We start from the raw sequence: 21,529 nt of genomic DNA, 5'->3' as shown, positions 1-21,529 counted from the left end.
TGGGCCACGTGGCCACCCCCTCACCCCCACACCCAGGGCAACCTTGGAGGGGTGAGAGGAGTTTGGTTTTCCCCATGTGCCTGAATGTGGAGGTCAGGAACATACAATGTGTATTGTATGTGAATATACACATATACAATGTGTCGCTGAATGTAGCAGCCAGGCTACCAAACAGCGTGAGTGTGTGATTAGCGTGTGAGGGTGCACATGTGCGCACATGCATGTATGTGGGTGTTTGCATCACGTGGTATGCGCTGGGCAAGCTAACTAGAAGATGTCCTCAGGTGTTACCTGGGACAAAAGACAGGGCAGCCTGGACACCTCCCATCCCCCAGTCCCAGCACCTCCATGGCTGCGTGGACACCCGTGATTTGGGGGAGCAGGTGGCCGGGTTGGTGGGTGTCCGGCGGGTCCTGGTCTCCTGTTCTCTGGAACACTGGTGGGAGGGAGGGCTGTCGGGGAGAAGGACAGACGGGGACCTGCGGGGACGGCCTTCCTGGCGCCCCCTGTAGGCGCTGGGCGGGGGTGGGGCACAGTGGCGCCAAGGCCAGCGGCCGTGTCCGGTTTCAGGGCCGGGACTCATCTTCATCATCTACCCGGAGGCCATCGCCACGCTGCCGCTCTCCTCCGCCTGGGCCGTGGTCTTCTTCATCATGCTGCTGACCCTGGGCATCGACAGTGCTGTGAGTGACCGCGGCCAGCCCCGCCCGGCAGGTGGGGCCCACTCTCGGCTTGCTGCGTAGGGCACCTCCTGAGCTGGCAGGACCCCAGGCCCTCACCGACGGCCCTCACCCTCAAACCTCAGGGCTCGGCGCAGAGCCCCCATGTGAGAGCCCCCTTCTTGGGGCCGGGTCAGCCCCCGATCCCCCTCACTGGGGACATGGGCCGGCGTGGTGCCCCGGACCCCAAGCTGCCCGCAGGCTGCGCACACGCACAGCAGGGCCCGCCCCCGGGGCTCTGCGGAGAATGGCGGGCGTTTCTGGGAGGGGCAGCAGCGGGCGCCCCCAGCACCATGCCCGGCCCCAACGCTTCCTCGCGCTGGCGGGTCCCGGGCTGGTGGGCGCAGGACGCCACAGCCCTGCCGTCTGTGCCCTGCAGATGGGTGGGATGGAGTCCGTGATCACCGGGCTCATCGACGAGTTCCAGCTGCTGCACAGGCACCGCGAGCTCTTCACACTCTTCATCGTCCTGGCGACCTTCCTCCTCTCCCTGTTCTGCGTCACCAACGTATGTACCGTCGCCGCCCTTGGCTCTGCCCGACAGTGTCTGTTAGCGTGCGGCACGGGGCGGCCTGGCCAGGCTGGACGGAACCACAGCTTTCGCTGGAAGCTGCTCACACGCCCACCTCGGAAGTGACTCTAGTTGCACACGGGGCAGCTGGCACAGCTGGAACCCGCTCTCTGGGCCACTTCAGCACCTGGACAGCGCCCCAAGTGCCAAGGCTGAAGCCACTTCCCTCTAGGATTTGTGGGCTGTGGGTCTGGGGGGCAGAGCCTGTGGGTCTGGGGGGGCAGAGCCTGTGGGTCTGGGGGGGCAGAGCCTGTGGGTCTGGGGGGGCAGTGCCTGTGGGTCTGGGGGGGCAGTGCCTGTGGGTCTGGGGGGGCAGAGCCTGTGGGTCTGGGGGGGCAGAGCCTGTGGGTCTGGGGGGGCAGAGCCTGTGGGTCTGGGGGGCAGTGCCTGTGGGTCTCAGGGGGGGCAGAGCCTGTGGGTCTCAGGGGGGGCAGAGCCTGTGGGTCTGGGGGGGCAGTCCATGTGGGTCTGGGGGGGCAGTGCATGTGGGTCTGGGGGGGCAGAGCCTGTGGGTCTGGGGGGGCAGAGCCTGTGGGTCTGGGGGGGCAGAGCCTGTGGGTCTGGGGGGGCAGTGCCTGTGGGTCTGGGGGGGCAGAGCCTGTGGGTCTGGGGGGGCAGAGCCTGTGGGTCTGGGGAGGCAGTGCCTGTGGGTCTGGGGGGGCAGAGCCTGTGGGTCTGGGGGGGCAGTGCCTGTGGGTCTCAGGGGGGGCAGAGCCTGTGGGTCTGGGGGGGCAGTGCCTGTGGGTCTGGGGGGGCAGAGCCTGTGGGTCTGGGGGGCAGTGCCTGTGGGTCTGGGGGGGCAGAGCCTGTGGGTCTGGGGGGGCAGTGCCTGTGGGTCTGGGGGGGCAGTGCCTGTGGGTCTCAGGGGGGGCAGAGCCTGTGGGTCTGGGGGCCAGTGCCTGTGGGTCTGGGGGGGCAGAGCCTGTGGGTCTCGGGGTGCAGTGCCTGTGGGTCTGGGGGGGCAGAGCCTGTGGGTCTGGGGGGGCAGAGCCTGTGGGTCTGGGGGGGCAGAGCCTGTGAGTCTGGGGGGGCAGTGCTGTGGGTCTGGGGGGGCAGAGCCTGTGGGTCTGGGGGGCAGAGCCTGTGGGTCTGGGGGGCAGAGCCTGTGGGTCTGGGGGGGCAGTGCTGTGGGTCTGGGGGGCAGAGCCTGTGGGTCTGGGGGGGCAGTGCCTGTGGGTCTGGGGGGGCAGAGCCTGTGAGTCTGGGGGGGCAGTGCCTGTGGGTCTGGGGGGCAGTGCCTGTGGGTCTGGGGGGCAGTGCCTGTGGGTCTCGGGGGGCAGTGCCTGTGGGTCTGGGGAGGCAGTGCCTGTGGGTCTGGGGGGGCAGTGCCTGTGGGTCTGGGGGGCAGAGCCTGTGGGTCTGGGGGGGCAGTGCCTGTGGGTCTGGGGGGCAGTGCCTGTGGGTCTGGGGGGGCAGTGCCTGTGGGTCTGGGGGGGCAGTGCCTGTGGGTCTGGGGGGTCAGTGCCTGTGGGTCTGGGGGGGCAGTGCCTGTGGGTCTGGGGGGGCAGAGCCTGTGGGTCTGGGGGGGCAGTGCCTGTGGGTCTGGGGGGGCAGTGCCTGTGGGTCTGGGGGGCAGTGCCTATGGGTCTCGGGGGGCAGTGCCTATGGGTCTCGGGGGGCAGTGCCTGTGGGTCTGGGGGGCAGTGCCTGTGGGTCTGGGGGTGCAGTGCCTGTGGGTCTCGGGGTGCAGTGCCTGTGGGTCTGGGGGGCAGTGCCTGTGGGTCTGGGGGGCAGTGCCTGTGGGTCTCGGGGTGCAGTGCCTGTGGGTCTGGGGGGCAGTGCCTATGGGTCTGGGGTGCAGTGCCTATGGGTCTCGGGGTGCAGTGCCTGTGGGTCTGGGGGGCAGTGCCTGTGGGTCCGAGGGGCCACAGCCTGTGGGTCTCGGGGAGCAGAGCCTGGGAGGCAGCGGAGACTGGGGTGCTGGCCCACCTCCCTCCAAGGGAGGCACTGCCCCGCTGGGCGTTCAGTTGCTTCCCTGTGTAATGGCACCTGCAGCCCTGAGAAAGGGGAGGTGGTTTCTGGTTTTGCGTGACAGATGTGGCCCCAGTAGCTTCCTGTGGACTGAATTTAATGGGTCACACCGGACTTTATGGAGAGTCAAACAGGCCCACCTGAAAAGTGAGGCCACGGCCAGTTTGCCCCTAGGGAAAAGCCCTTCGTGGGGCCGAGCCCAGCAGGTGTCCCTCTCCCCAGGGCGGCATCTACGTCTTCACGCTGCTGGACCACTTCGCGGCTGGCACGTCCATCCTCTTTGGGGTGCTCATCGAAGCCATCGGGGTGGCGTGGTTCTACGGTGAGTCCGCAGGGAGGGCCGGTGGGCTGTCCCCTCTCGCCCGGTGCCGGGCAGCGCTTTCTGGCAAAGTCGCCTTGGAAGAGGGGCCCTCACCTCAGGGGGCCGTGGGCATGGCGGGAGGCTGGGTGGGCGGCTGCCCTGTGGGGTCAGTGGACACAGTTGGCCCGATGGCAGCCAGAGCCCACGTGTGGCCGGATGTTCCCGGCGGCTGAGATGGCCTCAGCTGCCCCCGCACTGGAGAAACCCATGAGCCGGTCCCTCATGGGGGACCTCGGTCAGGAGGGCTGTGCTGCAGGGTCGAGGTTCAAAGGTGCATCATGGACTCACACTGCTGACCAGCACCGGGCCCCACGTACACTGGCTTCCTCGTGTATGAGGACAGTGGGACAAGGACAGAGGGACCTGGTGGCCAGTGGGCGGCACTCAGAGGGGCTGCAGCTCCCAATCGTCTGCTGCCGCGGCTGGGGGTGTCACCATCACGTCCTGGGACATCCCCACGTGGCTGAAACAGTAACTGGAAACCCCAGCTGGACACAGGTCCACCCTTTCCCCGTGCGCTGAGCTGGCCAAGTTATCAGACCTCGATTTCTCCCAGTTCTCTGCGTAAGACAGGAGCCCACTCACCTGGCCAGTTCCTCTGAGGGTGAGCAGTGCAGACCAGTACATTTCTCTGAACACATGTGGCCAGCTGAAAGCTAAACGTCTGTGGTGCGGCACACCCACCCATCATGGAGCACCCCTGGCTCACCTGCACACGGGGGCCGTTCTCTCTCGTCCCAGAGCCCTGGAACTTACAGCCTGGGGAAACGCCTGGCTCTGCGGGTCTCAGCCAGGCAAGCGGCCCATATTCCAAGAGCATCTTCTCAACTGTAGGTTCTTGTCTACAGAAAAGGGAACTGTCAGACTCTGTGCTTTCATTGGTACTGGAGTGGATAATTTGCCCATCACTTTAAATCCTAATCTCCACCCCACACACACACCAAAAAGACTAAATAAATAAACAGAAATTCACAGACAAAGGAAGAAAGTGCCGGAGACACACCCCTCCGTCACGACCCAGCGTTCCCAAAGTCTCAGAGGACAGAGCCGAGCTATTTCTCCAAACGGAAGCTCACACTTCCATCTCATCCCAGTGAAACAGAATCTGCTTTGGTGCATGGAGAGTCCCAGCGTGCCAGGGGTCTCTGTGCCCAAGCCCTGGTGTCACCGTCTACCACCCGAGTCCTGCTGGCAAGTGCAGGGTGCAGAGAGGGGTCCGAGTGTGAGCGTCTTTCCAACGCGGCAGGCGGCACCGGGACTTACCATCCCCAAGGAGCATCCACGACGGAGACCAGACTGGACTTGGGGAAACCACTCCCTTGTTCTCCCTACAGTCACTCCCTAGACGTCAGCCACGCCGCTGAGGGAAACCACGTTTCTACAGTCGGCCACGGGGACAGGGACTTGCTTTGGGGAGAAAAAAAGTTTATTGGGGTTCTAGAAATAGCTTTTCCTAAAGAAAACGGTGATTGCAGACACACGGTGGCATGTTATTCAGCCTTAAAAAGGGGCAAGCAATTCCGACACACACCACATACAGCACGGCGGACCTTGGGGACGTTGTGTTAGTGAAGTGAGTCGACACAAAGGACAAACCCCTATGGGGTCTCTCGCATCACCAGAGCCCCAGAGACGGAGGGTGGAGGGGACGGTGCCCGGGCTGGGACGGGAGGGGGCGTGTTTCATGGGGATAGAACTCCAGTTTGGGAAGACAGAAAAGTTCTGGAGATGGTGACAGTCACACAGCCATGGGAATGCTCTTAATGCCACGGAGCTGTGCACTCAAAATGCCCACGCTGGGGAGTTTATGTGACGTGTGTTTTACCACAGTTTGTATAAAGTGAAAAAAGAAAGCCACTGCTTGCAGAGGGGGGTCGGGGCCAGCGTTTGGGGGGGGGCAGGCTGGGGCCAGGGTCCAGCCACCGGTCCCTGTGGGGTGCCAGTGGGGCGAGTGGGCTGGTGGGATTCTGTGGGTCAGCAGGCACCCAGGGTCTGGAGGGACCCGGCCACCCTGCGGGAGGCTGAACACTGCCTGAGCTTGGGGTCAGTGGGGACCCCAGTGCATGACGGGGACCCCGTGCTGCCCTGACCGGCCCTGTCCCCTGCGTCTCCCCAGGTGTCCGGCAGTTCAGCGACGACATCAAGCAGATGACGGGGCAGCGGCCCAGCCTGTACTGGCGGCTGTGCTGGAAGCTGGTCAGCCCCTGCTTCCTCCTGGTAAGGGACCGCGGCCGCGCCACTCCCCTCCCCCGCCCCCTGCCCCGGCGCCCACCCCGAGGTCCAGAGCTGACCTGGGTTGCCCCTGAGTGAAGGGAAAGCACTGCATGTCGGAGGCGGGGCAGGCCACTAAATGCCACTTTGAGATGAGGGTCACTGTGGCTGGAGCCAGCAGGGTCTCAGGACTCGGCCAGGAAGGGCTGGCTGGGACCTGAACTGACCTCTGGTCTCCTGAGGGGGACTCCCACGTTCCCCTCTAGATCCCCCGAGAAAACCTGACACGTGATCATAGGTGGGCTTGGACCCCCAGTAAGGTCCACGTGAGTCCTGCACTCGGGCCACATGTGTGCTGGAGGCTGGAGTTGGTCCAGCTGGTCCACACCCTTCCGCGCTGCTGAGCCAGAATTTAGACCTTCCAGGCTGGGGTCAGCCAATCAGGGCCCCTGGCCATGTCCCTGTGGGCAAGGTTTTACTGGACGTGGCCACTCCCCCTCACCTGCAGACTCTCCACGGCTGTCTCTGCGGCTGTGGCGCAGAGAACAGGCAGCTCACGCAGCCAGAACCGTCCAGCCGGGTCCGGACAGTGGCCTCGGGCGGCTGCAGGGGGCTGGATTGCTCAAGGTCAGGAGTTCAAAACCAGCCTGAGCAAGAGTGAGACCCCCATCTCTACCATAAATAGAAAGAAATTAGCTGTACAACTAAAAATACATAGAAAAAACTTAGCCAGGCATGGTGGCACACACCTGTAGTCCCAACTACTGTCCCAGCTACTCGGAAGGCTGAGTCAGGAGGATTGCTTGAGCCCAGGAGTTTGAGGTTGCTGTGAGCTAGGCTGACGCCACGGCACTCTAGCCCGGGCAACAGAGTGAGACTCTGTCAAAAAAAAAAAAAAAAAAAAAAACCACCAGCTGTACCGACCAGGACTTCATTCTGCCAGCTGGAGGAAAACATGACAATGTCACTGCTTTGTGTCATTTTACATCTAATTTTAGAGCCATTGCCTGTGAATGTTGGGTTTTTGCAGAAAAGTAATTTCCGTGTTATCTCATGTTGTCTGACATACTGTGTAGTCCCGTGCCCTCCGGCATGGGTTAGCATGTGACCGTGAGCAGGGCAGTGCGTGCTCCATGCCGGTTGTACGCAGCTTCTGTGTCAGGCTGCACCAGACGATGGCCAACTGACACGTAAAGCTGTGGCCTCGGTGGACGCAGCTCTTTCTGAGACGTGTGGCATCCAGTGAGAGGTTGAACAACACAGGAAAACACACGGCAACGACACCAGCATGCCATGCATTCAACCTCACACACCTAGGGAGATGCGGCTTTTCAAACGCACGGAACACGGGCAGCCCAGACAGCTGTCGCGGGTCCGAGGCGCTCCGGGCCACGCTGTGCTCACAGGGGAGCCCGTGGTCCTCCCTCCATGAGTGAGACCGTCCTGGAGCCCACCCGGCCTCCAGCGGGCCCCAGACCTGGCGTCGGCTCACAGCGACACCTCAGGAGCAGGTCGAGGCTGGCGTGTACAGGCGTGCTTGTTAAGGCGGAGTCTGTGCACACTGAACTTTTCTGAAGTTGAGAAAAATTGACAATGAGTGAAAACTTGCATTTTAAACTGCATCATAAACCACATTAGAGCGTCCTTTGTCTCCTCAGGATGGAGCCATCTTGCCCAGGTGTGCAGTACCTGTCTAGGTGTGTACACATGTAGGCACGCGGTACACATGTAGGTATGCAGTGCACATGTAGGTACATAGTGCACATGTAAGCATGCAGTACACATGTAGGTATGCAGTACACATGTAGGCACATAGCACATGTGTAGGTATGCAGTACACATGTAGGCATGCAGTACCTATTTACATACACACACATGTAGGGAGAGAGTACACATGTAACCATGTAGTACATCTGTAAGTATATAGTACTCGTGTAGGTACACAGTACTCATGTAGGCACACAGTACACATGTTTAGGTGTATACACGTGTAGGCATGTAGTACACATGTAGGCACACAGTACACATGTTTAGGTGTGTACACATGTAGGTATGCAGTACACATGTAGGCACACGGTACACATGTTTAGGTGTGTACACATGTATGTATGTAGTACACATGTAGGCACACAGTACACATGTTTAGGTGTGTACACATGTAGGTATGTAGTACACATGTAGGCATGCAGTACACATGTTTAGGTGTGTATACATGTGTGTGTGTAGTACACGTGTAGGTGTGAAGTACATGTGTGTGTTTGCAGTGTATGTTCAGGTATTTAGTACACGTGTAGGCACACAGAATATATTTACAGATACATGGCACCTGATGGTTGAACAGATAGGTAAATGAATGAGCTGCATCAAGAGAACTCTCCGGAGAATGAGAACCTGTCCCTTTAAGTGGCTTCCTCCCCACCCTCCGCTTGGGGCAGTTGCCCTCGGGTGGCTCTGAGGGGATCTGTGAGTTATGGGATTTGCTTCCAGAAAGATCACAGCGCCCCTGCCCGGGCGCCCTGGGCTCGCGGCACAGAGCCAGGGGACGGTGGGGACGGCTCGGTGTGATTCCAACACAGACTGGAACGGATGGCAGAGAGCAGACCTTGGCCCAAGGTCGCTGTCTCGGCGCAGGACGGCCCCGGGTGCCCGCCTGCAGGCCCGGCCGGGTCTGGCGTGTGCGGGGCAGGGGCTGAGGCCCACGGGCCGCCTGACCCCCGTGCCCGTCGTTTCAGTTCGTGGTCGTGGTCAGCGTTGTGACCTTCAGGCCCCCGCACTACGGAGCCTACGTCTTCCCCGCCTGGGCCAACGCGCTGGGCTGGGTCATCGCCACGTCCTCCATGGCCATGGTGCCCGTCTACGCCACCTACAAGCTCTGCAGCCTGCCCGGGTCCTTCCGAGAGGTGGGTGCGGGCCCTCACCCCCGGGAGAGGCCAGGCAGGGCAGGTGTCCACACCCAGGTGTGCCCCGCCTGGCTCTCCGCCCCAGAAGAGGAGGCTGGAGTGGCGGCCACCACGATGGGGACACAGGCGAGAGGGGCTTGTGTGTGCGTCCACACGTGTGTCGTCTGTGTGTATGCTCATTTGTCTGTGTCTTGTCTCTGTCCGTGTGTATGTACGTGTGCATTTGTATACCTGTGTATGTCAATGTGTGTCAGTGTGTCTACGTGCATGTGCCTATGTGTCCGCCTGTGCCTGCCGGTGTCTGTGCACACATCTACCTGTGTGTAGCCCACTGTGTCCATGTATCTGTGTGTGTGCTGTGTGTCCGTGTGTATGCGTGCTTATATGTGTCTGAGTCTGCATGTGTGCATGTGTCTGTGCCCACATGTGTCTGGATGTGTTTCTTTGTGTGCATGTGTGTGCGTGCCATCTCAGAGCAGAATTGGGGTGGCGTGTGCACCCTCCAGGGTCCCAGCCCCTGGTCGAGCAGGGACAGACATTCCCCTCTCTGCCTCAGTCCTGCTCCGTCACATAGGGAGGGCAGGGGAGCCGCCCCGAGTGACAGCCTGGCTCTGTGGTTCCGGGAAGGACCACGACGAGGACACATCGTCCTTGGAAGGAACGTCCCTCCCCGAGAAGCCGCCACTGGGGTTCACAGAAGCTGACTGGGGTTCACAGTGCTTGAATCCCACAGTCTTTCTTGGAAATGGTGCCTCCGCCCTGGGCAACACAGCCCCGTCTCTGCCCCCACCTGGGTCCAGGGATCCTCCTGATGGCCACACGGTGTCCCCTGGACTTACACGTGCGGCAGGTGCCCCCAGGCTGGCTCCAGCCAGTCCCCCAGCAGTCGGCCGGGCCAGGGCCTACGGCAGGCACAGCCGTGAGTGGCCGGGCTGCCCGCCCTCGGGCTGTGGGGCCTCTCTGGAGGGGAGGGGCCCTGGGAGATGCCGCCTGCTCCAGGAGGACTGGTGACTTCCAGTGCCCCCGGCCCCGCCCTCCCCGGGAGCCATGGCAGGTGGTGGAGGGAGGGCAGGCCAGTGTCCGGGGCTGGGATGTGGCAGACAGCGAGGCCCCTGGAACTGTGAGCTGCCCCCAGGCCTGGGCGCCGTCTCTCAGAGCCACACGCAGGACCACTGTTATTTCAAGTGGGGGTTTGATGGTTGATTTTCCACCCTGTGCTGAGGACCGTCAGCTTCCCAGTGTGCCACGTGCCGGCCCCCAGGGGAGCCGCTCACCCCACGTGTGGGCACTGGGCGGGCACCGGCACCCACCGTCTGCTTCTCTTCCAGAGACTGGCCTACGCCATCACGCCCGAGAAGGACCGGGAGCTGGTGGACAGAGGGGAGGTGCGCCAGTTCACGGTGAGCCCGCCGGCCCGCAGGAGAGCTCAAGTGGCCCGAGAGCAGCGTCCTTGTCCTATGCTGCCCCTGCAGCACTCAGAGCTCGGAGGCTGCGTGGACGGCCCTCATTCGCAGTCAGCATGCGCTCCGTGAGCACACGTGTGCCACAGGGTCCTGGGAGCCCGCGCTGAGCACGGGCAGCTCGCGGGCAGTGGTGTCGGTGCAGGAGGAGAAGGCGGGGGCGCACTCGTGGGGGGCCGGAGGTGCATCTGCACAGGCACCTGCAGCAGGGAGGGGTCTCCGCAGAGACAAAGACGGGGCATGCCTGGCCATGGCTGCAGGGCCCCGGGGGGCAGCAGGAGACCAGCCAGGGGTCTGGAGCCGCCCAGGGTGGGAGGCGGGGAAGGTGAGTTCAGCCAGCTCTGGGCCCAGTCCAACATCCATCGGGACCCTGGACGCCTAGAGGAGGCTCCGTGAGAGAGAGTGGTCATGCCAGGCCTTCCCGCTCTTACCTGGGGGCCCCCTGAGTGCACTCGAGGTCCTTGTAAACGGCAGAGCAGGTGCATTTGGGGGGCAGAGAGTGAACATTCACCACATTTTAACTCCCACAACCCCAGAGGTAGTTCGGCCGCTCTCTCTACAAAGAGGGGGCCCTGGAGCCCAGAGAGGCCCCGGAGCGCACCCCAGGTGACATAGCTGGTGGCAGGAGGTGAGCCGGGGTGGGGCTCTGGGCGGGGTTCATCCATCCTCCTCCCCTGCCCCACGTGGGTCCCGCCCCCGCACGGGGATTCCAGAACACAAATGTCAGCCAGGCCGGGCGCCCCGTCCTTACGGTGACTCACGCGGCCCCCGGCAAGCGCGACTCTAGGCGAGGTGGGCCAGGCGGGCTCATGGCACTTGGAGTCCAACCCGGTAAGGGCAGAGAAGGACGTGGTAGGGAGGATGCCTGGGCCCAGCCCGACCTGCCCTCCCCACCAGCCACCTCCCTGTGCCACGTCAGGGGCCACAGAAGCGTCCTCTGAGTGGGGGCCTGATGGGGACCTGTGTGTGGCACTGGGGGCGTGGACAGAGGTGGAGGGAGGCCGGGCAGTGAAGACAGGCCAGGACGCAGCGCCAGACGCACGGCGTGGGGAAGTAGCGAGGGGGCAGCTGTGGCCTCCAAACCTCCAAACAGCTGGCGCACACATAGCTGCTCCTGCTCCCCTCCCCGCAAGCCCCGCCTCCCTGCTCCCCCTCCGCACATAGCTGCTCCTGCTCCCCTCCCTGCAAGCCCCGCCTCCCTGCTCACCCTCCGCACACAGCTGCTCCTGCTCCCCTCCCTGCAAGCCCCGCCTCCCTGCTCCCCCTCCGCACACAGCTGCTCCTGCTCCCCTCCCCGCAAGCCCCGCCTCCCCGCTCCCCCCTCCGCACACATCTGCTCCTGCTCCCCTCCCCGCAAGCCCTGCCTCCCCGCTCCCCCCTCCGCACACAGCTGCTCCTGCTCCCATCCCCGCAAGCCCCGCCTCCCCGCTCCCCCCTCCGCACACATCTGCTCCTGCTCCCCTCCCCGCAAGCCCGGCCTCCCCGCTCCCCCCTCCGCACACAGCTGCTCCTGCTCCCCTCCCCGCAAGCCCCGCCTCCCCGCTCCCCCCTCCACACACATCTGCTCCTGCTCCCCTCCCCGCAAGCCCCGCCTCCCCGCTCCCCCCTCCGCACACAGCTGCCCCTGCTCCCCTCCCCGCAAGCCCCGCCTCCCTGCTCCCCCCTCCCCACACGGCTGCCCCTGCTCCCCTCCTCGCAAGCCCCGCCTCCCTGCTCCCCCCTCCCCACACAGCTGCCCCTGCTCCCCTCCTCGCAAGCCCGGCCTCCCTGCAAGCCCCGCCTCCCTGCTCCCCCCTCTGTACACAGCTGCCCCTGCTCCCCTCCCCGCAAGCCCCGCCTCCCTGCAAGCCCCGCCTCCCTGCAAGCCCCGCCTCTCTGCTCCCCCTCCGCACACATCTGCTCCTGCTCCCCTCCCCGCAAGCCCCGCCTCCCCGCAAGCCCCGCCTCCCTGCAAGCCCCGCCTCTCTGCTCCCCCCTCCTCACAGCTGCCCCTCCTCCCCTCCCCGCAAGCCCTGCCTCCCTGCGCCCCCCTCTGCACCCCCTCTCTGCCCTCCCAGCCACTCTCTGTTGCGACACTAGAGGGGTGTGCCGCCCCAACCCTCCCTGTCCGGGGCCCGGCCTTCCCCGCCGGCCTCCCGCCCTCTGCCCAGGGTCCCGCACTGTGTCCAGCGCTCCTCCAGTCCTCGCCGAGGCCCAGCTGTGACGCGGGCAGGGTTCGCACTGTGCTTTCCAGCTCGCTAATCTCAGCTCCCATTTTTGTTTCTTCCTTCTATCTTCCTTGGATCTACTCTGTTATATTTTTGCTAATTTTTTAATTTGGACCTTAGGGCATTACCTTTCAACCTTTATTCTTTTGTAATGCAAACCTTCAAGGCTACGAATTTCCCTCAAAATACCCCATCTGCTGCATTCCACAATATTTTACATAGTATTTTCTTTATCTTTTAGTTCTAAATATATTTTAATATCCATTGTGACTTCTTTGATTCATTAACTTGCTTAGAAGTCTGCTTTTAAATTTCCAAAAACATGGAGATGTTTTGTTTACCTCTTGTTAATTTTCAAGTTAAATTGCATTGCACTGAGACAGATGTATCTACCCTTTGAAATGTATTGAGACTTCTTCATGGCCTTGTACCTCATCAACTTCGGTACATGTTGCACGTGTCTTTCGGATGAATGTGGATTCTCTATAGTGCACACGCAATTCTGCTTCTGTCCACGGGATTGGCTTGTATATCTGTTGCCCAAATCTTCTACGTTTTGTCGATCTTGGCTGTTAGTGATTGGGCTGTTCGCGGCATGCTCTGCCTTAGAGCGTATTTGTCGAGTTTCTCCCTGTGGTTCTATCAGGTTTTGCCTCATAGAGCCCGCGGCTGTTCTCTGACACATGTCTGGAAAGATCCTTTCCCCAGTAAGGATTCTGCTCTTACAGTCCACTTTGTCTGAGATGAATGCAGCTGCACCAGGAGTCTTTCCAGTTTACCTGAATTGTCTTTTGCCATCTGTTAACTTTGAGCTTTGCAGTGATCTTAAGATGCAGGTGTCTTTTGCAAACCTAGCGTGCACTGAGAATTTGTCACTCTGACAATTGGCAGATTAAAATCCATTTACATTTGTTGTGATTATGGATATATTTGAACTTGATTCTATTATATTTCAATTCTATTTGCATATTTTTTGTATATTTTTATGTATATTTTTCACTTTTTTAATGTATATTTTTCACTTTTATTGCCTTTTTATCAAGTGATTTTTTGGGGCTTGTTTTCACATTCTTATTTTTGCATATTTCTCTCTACTTGTTTGAAACTTACACACTTTATTCTATGCTTTTAGAATCTAGGCTTTTAGTGCCTTGATGTGGCACCGTATAAATTTCACTTAAAGTCTAACGTTAAGCGCTATCTCCACTCCCATTCTGAATATGACAAGGATTTAAACCTTCCTCCTACTGATTAGCATTTCTCTTTTTAACCCACAAATTAGGCACTATTGTTGCCTTTATTTTTAGTATGATTTTGTGTAGACTATGCTCCTTAGATTAGTGTACACGTTTGGTGCCAGGTGGCTGTTCATGCTTTTGGGCATATGCATTTTTCCTTCGAGGGTCATTTTCTTGCTTTTCAAAAAACATCCCTGAGACGTTCTTTTAAACAGGTCTGGTCCGGAGACGGACTCCCTCACTTCTGTGCCTCTGTGGCCATGTCCACGCTGCCCTGGATCGTGGACGTGTCCGTGGGCTCACAGCCTGGTGTGGCAGCGACTCCCTCAGCATGTGGAGACATCAGTGCCCTCTGCTGTCCCCTGCTGTCCCGAGACGTGCCCTGCCCCACACGCTGGGTTCCTCTGCCTGTGGCGCTACAGGTCCACTGTGACCGTCGGCTTCTCTCTCTTCGCCTTCCTGAGCTACGTTGTGTGTCCGGGATCCGTGGACTCACATGTCTGTCAGTGCTGTGACTTTTGTGCCCACGCTCTTAGATGCCACCTCTTCCCTCTCCATGTCGTCCCCGCTGGAGCCCTGCCTGGCATTTCTCCCTGCAACACCGAGTCCCCTCCATTCTCTCGCCTCACTCAGGTTTTCTTTGAATTCCAGCCGCAGGGGCACAGCCGCGTGCACACTCCCGTCAGTCGCCCCGCGAGCTAGTGTTTGCATCTGTCTGCACGGCAGAACACGCCCGTGAGCACGGGCCACGTGGGACGAAACACGGTGGCAGCTCACGTGTCTCCCCGCTGGCCGCAGCCCTCCTGCCCTGGCTGGAGTCAATCTCCTTCGTCTGGGGTGACCCTCCGAGGCCCGTTTCACTGCACAGTTTTATTGCATATGTGCACACACACGCACTTATACACACATGTGTATGTTCCTTAAAAGTGTGCTCTTTGGTTTCAGTTATTTTTAACTTTATTTATTTATTTAGAGACAGAGTCTTGCTTTGTTGCCCATGCTACAGTGAGTGATGTGGCGTCAGCCTAGCTCACAGCAACCTCAAACTCCTGGGCTCAAGCGATCCTGCCTCAGCCTCCCGAGTAGCTGGGACTACAGGCATGCGCCACCATGCCCGGCTAATTTTTTCGTATATATATTTTTAGTTGGTCAATTAATTTATTTCTATTTTTAGTAGAGACGGGGTCTCGCTCAGGCTGGTTTCGAACTCCCAACCTTGAGCAATCCGCCCGCCTCGGCCTCCCAGAGTGCTAGGGTTACAGGTGTGAGCCACCGTGCCTGGCCTATTTTTAACTTTATTTAAAAAGCTACCAAGTCTTTTGCATGTGCTTGTGCACCATGTGTGTACCACGTCGTCTCCTCACGGGTCTCATGACCACAGCCTGTCGAGCTACTGAGCTTCTGTGACCTCTTAGTTTACAGTTTCCATCCAATTTGGAAACTTTTTGGCCATAATGTCTTCATATATTTTTTCCACCCCACCCCCTTCAGGGACCACAAGTGCACATGTACTGAGCTTCCTGCAGTCATCTTATACTCGTGCGTGGGTGCGTGTGCGCGTATGTGTGCATGTGCATGTGCCTGTGTGTGTGTGCATGCCTGTGTACGTGCCTCTGTGTATGCCTGTGCATGTGCATGCACCTGTGCATGTGTGTGCACCTATACATGTGCCTGAGCATGTGCGTGTGCCTGTGTGTGAGCGTGTGCATGTGCGTGCGCCTATGTATGTGCCTGAGCGTGTGCATGAGCGTGTGCCTGTGTGTGAGCGTGTATGTGCCTACTCCCTCCCTCTCTGCTCTCTCCTCCTTTACCGAGGATGCCCCTGCCGTGAGCCCTGTGCCCCCGCCAACCTCCTTGGGAGCCTAGGTACCATCTGTTGCTTTTTCTCTGCTTTTCTTCAGCTCACTCACTTTCTCTGGCAATGCCTGCTCTGCCCTGGCACCATCCACGTGGTTAGCGTCTCACACATCATGGCTTTTCCTCTGGAAGCTCATTTTGGATCTTTTTATGTCCTTGGTGTCTTTACTTGACTTTTTGAACATAGGATGGTCATAATAGTTGTACCAATGTGCTGATTTTCACGTCTGCGTCAGTTCTGTGTCGGTTTCAGCTGATTGGCTTTTCTCACTCGGAATTGTGCCGATATGTTACTGTTTCTTCACTTGCCCGGCAATTTCCCATCGTGTGCCAATGTTGCAGGTTTTACCTTCGTCGACACTGGATACCTTTGTGTCCCCTTAAATATCTGTGGGCTCCGTGCTGGACGTGGCTACGTTACGCAGGAGCAGCCTGGCCCTGAGGGGTCCTGCGTCTCGAGGCTTGCAGGTGGCACCAGAGTGGGACTCGGTGTGGCCATGGTCCCCTCGAGAGCAACCATGTGACGCCCTGCAAGTCACGCAGCTGGCGCGAGCAGGGGCTGTACCGGCCCCGCGAGGGCTTCGGACATTGTTCCCTCTGGTCCGCCAGCCCGCTGGTCCTGCATGGCTGTCTCAGATCTCTCTGTGTGGCTGTCTCCTCTCTGGTCCTCTGTCTTACAAAATCCAGCCACCTCGGTCTCCCCAACTCCCATCTCTAGCCCCTCAACTCGGGGAGTCCACAGGTGGGGGAGGCTCTGCCTGGGCTCCCCTCCCCCAGCTGCATCCAGAGCCCCCCGGGGACGGCGGGCGGGCGGCGGGCAGCTGTCCTCGCTCATTCCTCTCACGGGTCCCTGACTTCTGCCGTCCGATGCCGTGTCTCGAGCGCCGTTGGCACACGTGTCCTGCTACCGGGTTGTTCTAGGCCGAGAGTCCGGCCCCTGTTGTTCCATCTTGAGTGGATCGTCGTTGTGCGTCGCTGTGCGGCTGCGGGTCGTCCTCCTGGCCGTCGGGTTACGGGGTCGAGTTACGGGGATCCCATCTCGTACCCCTTTACTGTAACACGCTTCCCCAGCACCGCATTCTCACTTCATCTCCGGAAGGCACGTTGCTCTGCCTGTTTCCCGTGACACGCATGTCACCGTCATTCGCACGCGGCACCTTTCAGACATCCCGTTCGCGGCCACCCCACGACCCACCTGTGCCACGTCTCTGGCCCTCGGGGTCACTCGAAGCCTGGCCAGGGTCTGGTGTTTCCGGTCTGCTTCGTTTGGGAGTTTATAGGTCGGTCTTAGTCTGGGGGGAACCTGGGAGCCCCCCGATCACACCTCCCCCGGGAGAGGGTCCCTCTTTGCTCAGTCGGCGGCCAGGACAGAGGAACTCGGGGCCGAGGCTGAGCTGGTGTGAGGCGGGGCTGTCACCCAGAGCTGCTGTTCCGGGGCTCTGGGCCCTGGGCCCCTCCCGGCTGCGTCCCCGGTCAGGCCCTGCCCACGGCCCCTTCACCGCGCCCCACTCCGCACGCACCTGGACTCTGCCTGTGCCGGCACCGCCCGAGGCAGCTCCAGACCCCGCGGCCCCTGCCCACGGCGCGGTTTGTGCCGCCCAGGCCAGAGGAAGCCCCGCAGGCTCTCCCGGTGGAGTGGCCCCGAGAGCCCTGTCGCGTGTCCAGCGGTGACTTCACCCGCCTCCCATCCCTGGTGCGGCTGTGTCAGAAGCCAGCCCTGCCTGCTCCTGTTTTGAAAATGCTCATAAAACCCAGTTCTTGCCATTTAATGTCACCAAATGGCTTGTGCTCAAAAATAGGCCAAACTGCCAGCTGCATGACAGCGGGCGGTGACATTTGCCGGCGTCTGAATGCTGCTCTCGTGGGTCTCGGCGGTCCCTGGGCGCGGTGCGGCCGCTGTTGCCCCACGAGGGGTCACTCGGAGCAGGGTGCAGCTGCACACGCAGGAGAGCAGGGAGGGGACAGCGCCCGGTCACATGGGAGCCGGCGGGTGTGCTCTGGAGCCAGCCCAGTGTCTCCTGGCCAGCAGCTGATCCCAAACATGCCCTGGGGCTGCCGTGGCCACCGCGGCCGTGTGCTGGCCGGGGCGCTGGCCCTGCTGCAGACACTCACAGCATCTCTTTGTCAAGCCATGGTGTCTTTGTGGGGGTTTAAATCGGACGCCCGCAGGAGCACGTGGGCCCTGCCCTCCACGGCTTCCCTGTGGGCAAGTGTCCGTGGCCCACCAAGGCCACTGAGCCACAGGAGGGGTGGCGGTGGCCCAGGAGCCGCCTCTGTCCACCCCGCCGCTCTCTCCTATTCTGATCAAACCTGCTTTCTTCCAGCTCCGCCACTGGCTCCTGGTGTAGCGTGCAGCGGGAGGAGGCCCCAGGGGCATCTCACCACGGGAGGAGCTCGAACAAAGAAGAGTCCACGTTTCCAGAGCGAGGACGACTACCGCTACTCTTTAACCTCCGCTTCACTGAAAAAACACACAACAAGGCGTGAGGCTTTTATCCTCTGACTGTTTACACCCTTTCTGTACCTCGGGCGATGCCTCGCCGTGTCCGTCCTGTCCTGTCTGCACGAGGCCGCTCCCTCCCCCGACTCCGTGGCCACGCCGGGCACAGGCCAGGCTGTCACCTGTGTGCTGAGGAGGCCACGCCCCGTAGATACGCTGTGCTGAGAACCCTGTGCTCGCAGTTGCTTCCTGCATCGTTTATTTTGCTCATGTTAAAAAATCCCAAGTATCCTGTTTCGTCCAATTGTGCAGAAGGTGAGATAAAAGAAACCGCTAATACGTGCAAAGTCCTTTCCCGTCGCTCGGCTCCGTGGACCGGCGTGGGCTGCCTCCGTCCTGCCTGCCGTGGGTTCTCCCGGTCACCTCCCCGTGCACGCCCAGGCCGTAGAGGAAAGCGTGCTCCACGCTGGAGACTGTCCCTTCCCCAAGACACCACGGCTGCCTGAGCAGGCAGCCAGGAGACCACCCTGCTCCGCCCGGAGCCGGGGATTTGGGAAAGACCCCACCGGGATTTTATTTCTCTCTGATGCACGTCGCATCAAGAATGCTTTTTACGTTAAGGCGTGGCTTTTTAAATCCTACCACCTGTGAACCAAACCTAATCCGAGAACGCAAGGTCAGTTTCTGCCACATGTGTGCTAGCGTTGCAGTCTTGTCCACAAGAACTTCCAGCAACGCCACGTGGGGGCGACCGCAGGTGAGAACTGCTTTCCATGTGCACAGCCTGCCGGACAGAAGAGCGGGTGCGGCCGTGCGGGTCCGTGGCAGGCAGCCCCATGGGCAGGTCTCCGCTGCCCTTGAGCGGCCACGGGTACAAGGGACGGGAATTCGACGCTGGTGGGAAAACGTCCGCCTGTTGCCAAGAGATTGTCTGCAGCTACCGCTGCACGAAGAGGGCTCACCACGTCCACGCGACACGTGGCAGGACAGCCATCGCTGTCGCTGAGAGTGACTTGTGTAGAAAATCAGGTGGGGTCCACGTCTGCGTCCCCGTAGTCAGTATCTCCTGTGGGTCCTCGTGGACAATAAAAGAAATCTCTGTTGGAAAAATGACCGCAGCCTCCTTGCCCCGTTTGTGCTGGGCCGGCCCAGCGGCCACTCGGAGGAAGGTGCCCGCTGCCCTGCGCCCCTCCTGCACCTGGTGCTGACCTCCCCGTCTCCCCGTTGGGCCTCGCCCAAGTCCACAGCAGGTGCACCCAGGGGCAGGTGTGCTGGGTGTGGCCTGACACCACCCCAGGTCCACATCCCTCGGTTCCCGTGGAAGTGTCTGGACCATGTTCATTTCCCACCCACTCACTCAGGCAGGACCCGGTGCCTCCCACCTGCCTCCCACGTGCCTCCCCCCGTGTCCCCCACCTCCCCCGCCTCCCCCTCTTGGCAGCCTCCCTGTGGGTGGCCCACACATCCAGCCACGCCACCTGACCACAGCCACTGCCCACCCCACAGTATCCCAGGTGGCCCCTGGCCGTCTGTCTCCAAGGGCCTCTCACCCACTCTGCGGCCAAAGGGTCCTTTGAGGCACTGACGGAACAGGCCCCAGCCCAGAGGAAGCCCCGTGGTCAGGAAGCTCTAACCAATGCCCATCACGGGACCCACGGCACGACAGCCCCACTCCCAGCCCTGCCCCCAGCCAGGGCGTCCCTGTGGCACCCCCACATTGAAGGCTACACACTGCACCCCTACACGACTCTCATCCCAGGTCCCCAAAAGGATATCACTGCTTCACCACGTGGGTCTGGGGTCACTCTGTGGGCTGAGCCCTGGGGACACTGAGCTTCAGGGACACCTGTGCCGCGACCACGATTGGCAGGTCAGCTGCGGGGACCAGGGGCTGGGAGAGAACCAGCCAAGGCCACGGGGCGCCGGGCAGCCGAGGGACCCCTGCCAGTCCCCAGCAAAGCCAGAGGCACAGCGGCGGGGCGGGGCAGGGCGGGGGTCCTGGGCATGGGTGCGAAACTCCCAAGAGCAGGCGCCAGGGAGAGAGCAGCCACCGCACACCCCAGCCAGCACCAGCCACGCTGTGTGGCTGCCCACAGCCCACGGCCCCACAGGCCACCAAAACAGCACAGCCCAGGTCCCTGCGAGGTCCCCGTCCTGGGCAATTTGTTCTGGAGATGCCCGAGGGGGCTGAGGAAGGGAGGGGGCACCTGAGCACATCAGGGACCCTCAGGCCAATAAGGACGGGACAGACCAGCCAGTGGAAGGCAGACGTCATGAGCCTGGGAAACAGCCCACCCCGCTAGCCACCGGAGAAAGGCTGCATGGACCAGGTGCGACGCCAGCTCACACCTGCCGCACCCCTGAACTTAGAAAGCCGCCCCCGGTGTGTGGGCCTGTGGGCAGCAAACTGCCCCGGCGTTCCACCTAGCAGGGGCAGCCTGGCCACAGGGAAAGTGCTCGGCTGTCGGCAGCCACTGCGGGACCCAGCCCCATTACCTGGGAGCCTTTTGCCCTCAGGTGTTGCTCACACCTGTGCAGGTGCCACCCTAACAGCTTCCACCTGCAAGTGTCACAGGCCCTGCATGGGGTGACTGGGGCCCCAGGCAGAGGCTCTAGGACTGAGGCCCGCCTGGGGTGGCCCATGGGCAGACACAGACTGCGTCAGAGCCCCCTGCCCGATCTGAGGCATGTCCCGGGCTCCAGAGTCCCTGGTGGGACCGGGCCGGCCGGCCACACCCAAGGCCACATCTGCTGTTGGCCCCTCCCTTCCTCACCTGCCTCCTCCCTGTCTTCCAATTCCCTCCCGAGAGCTCCACCCAAGTGTCAGGGCCACGGGGAACCCCACTCAGGAGTCCCAGGGGTCTGGGAATGCCCATACGTCTGAATTCCCCATGGACGCGGACACCTCCCCCCAGCCCACGGCTCCATCCCCAGCCACGAGCCCCAGAGACGTGTGCGTGAGCATCTCAGGATGCAAGCGCAGAGTGTCCACACAGCCCACCTGGAAACAGCAGAAACGCATTCCGTTTACACGGGGAGGAAGCTGGCAGCTGGTGGTGTCGGCCAGTGGGGCGATGGGCTGAACTCTGCCCCCCGAAGGCCATGTTGAACTCCCAACTCAGCACCTGTGAACCTGGCCTTATGGAAAATAGGCCCATTGTAGGTGCCAATGGCTAAGATGGGGTCACACTGGAGAAGGGGGACCCCAAATCCAATATGACAGGGTCCACAGAAGGAGGAGACACACTGGGAGAGACACGGAGGGGAGGGCCATGTGAGCTCCATGGCAGAGATTGGGTGACACGTCTGGAAACTGAGGCACACCAAGCACTGCTAGCCACAGAGGCAGGCAGGCAGTAGGCTTGCCTGGGTGTAAGAGAGCAGACCCATCCAGATGGGGACTCTGGCCTTGAGGCCACACTCGAGGCCCGAAGGATCCCGCCCAGGCTCTGCCCTCTCCTCCCCACCCTGGGACCTCCGCTTGCTCCCTCTGCCTGGAGCAGTCTCCCTCCCGCCCCACCACCCACTTCCAGCCATCGCCCATTGGCTCCTGTGGCCTTTCTGGCTTCCTGTGGACAGTCTTCAGGACGTCTG

At 61.1% G+C, this 21,529-nt stretch overlaps 1 protein-coding gene across 1 annotated transcript in view; it reads left to right on the top strand.

Moving 5' to 3' along the window:
* Nucleotides 1-19,048, top strand: part of SLC6A3 (solute carrier family 6 member 3) — a 42,285-nt gene extending 23,237 nt beyond the window's left edge. The window contains exons 8-14 of the mRNA XM_012774121.2: nt 571-683; nt 1,099-1,227; nt 3,484-3,583; nt 5,739-5,839; nt 8,566-8,733; nt 10,062-10,133; nt 17,820-19,048. Of these exons, the coding sequence (XP_012629575.1) occupies nt 571-683; nt 1,099-1,227; nt 3,484-3,583; nt 5,739-5,839; nt 8,566-8,733; nt 10,062-10,133; nt 17,820-17,843 (707 nt within the window). The 3' untranslated portion in view covers nt 17,844-19,048. The remainder of the gene's footprint in view (nt 1-570; nt 684-1,098; nt 1,228-3,483; nt 3,584-5,738; nt 5,840-8,565; nt 8,734-10,061; nt 10,134-17,819) is intronic.
* The last annotated feature ends 2,481 nt before the right edge of the window (nt 19,049-21,529 follow it).

Source organism: Microcebus murinus, chromosome 11 (assembly GCF_040939455.1).
Source record: "Microcebus murinus isolate Inina chromosome 11, M.murinus_Inina_mat1.0, whole genome shotgun sequence".
In the NCBI taxonomy this organism is placed as follows: domain Eukaryota; kingdom Metazoa; phylum Chordata; class Mammalia; order Primates; family Cheirogaleidae; genus Microcebus; species Microcebus murinus.
Note: the sequence above shows the minus strand (reverse complement) of the source record. Positions and strands in the feature narration are given on the sequence as shown.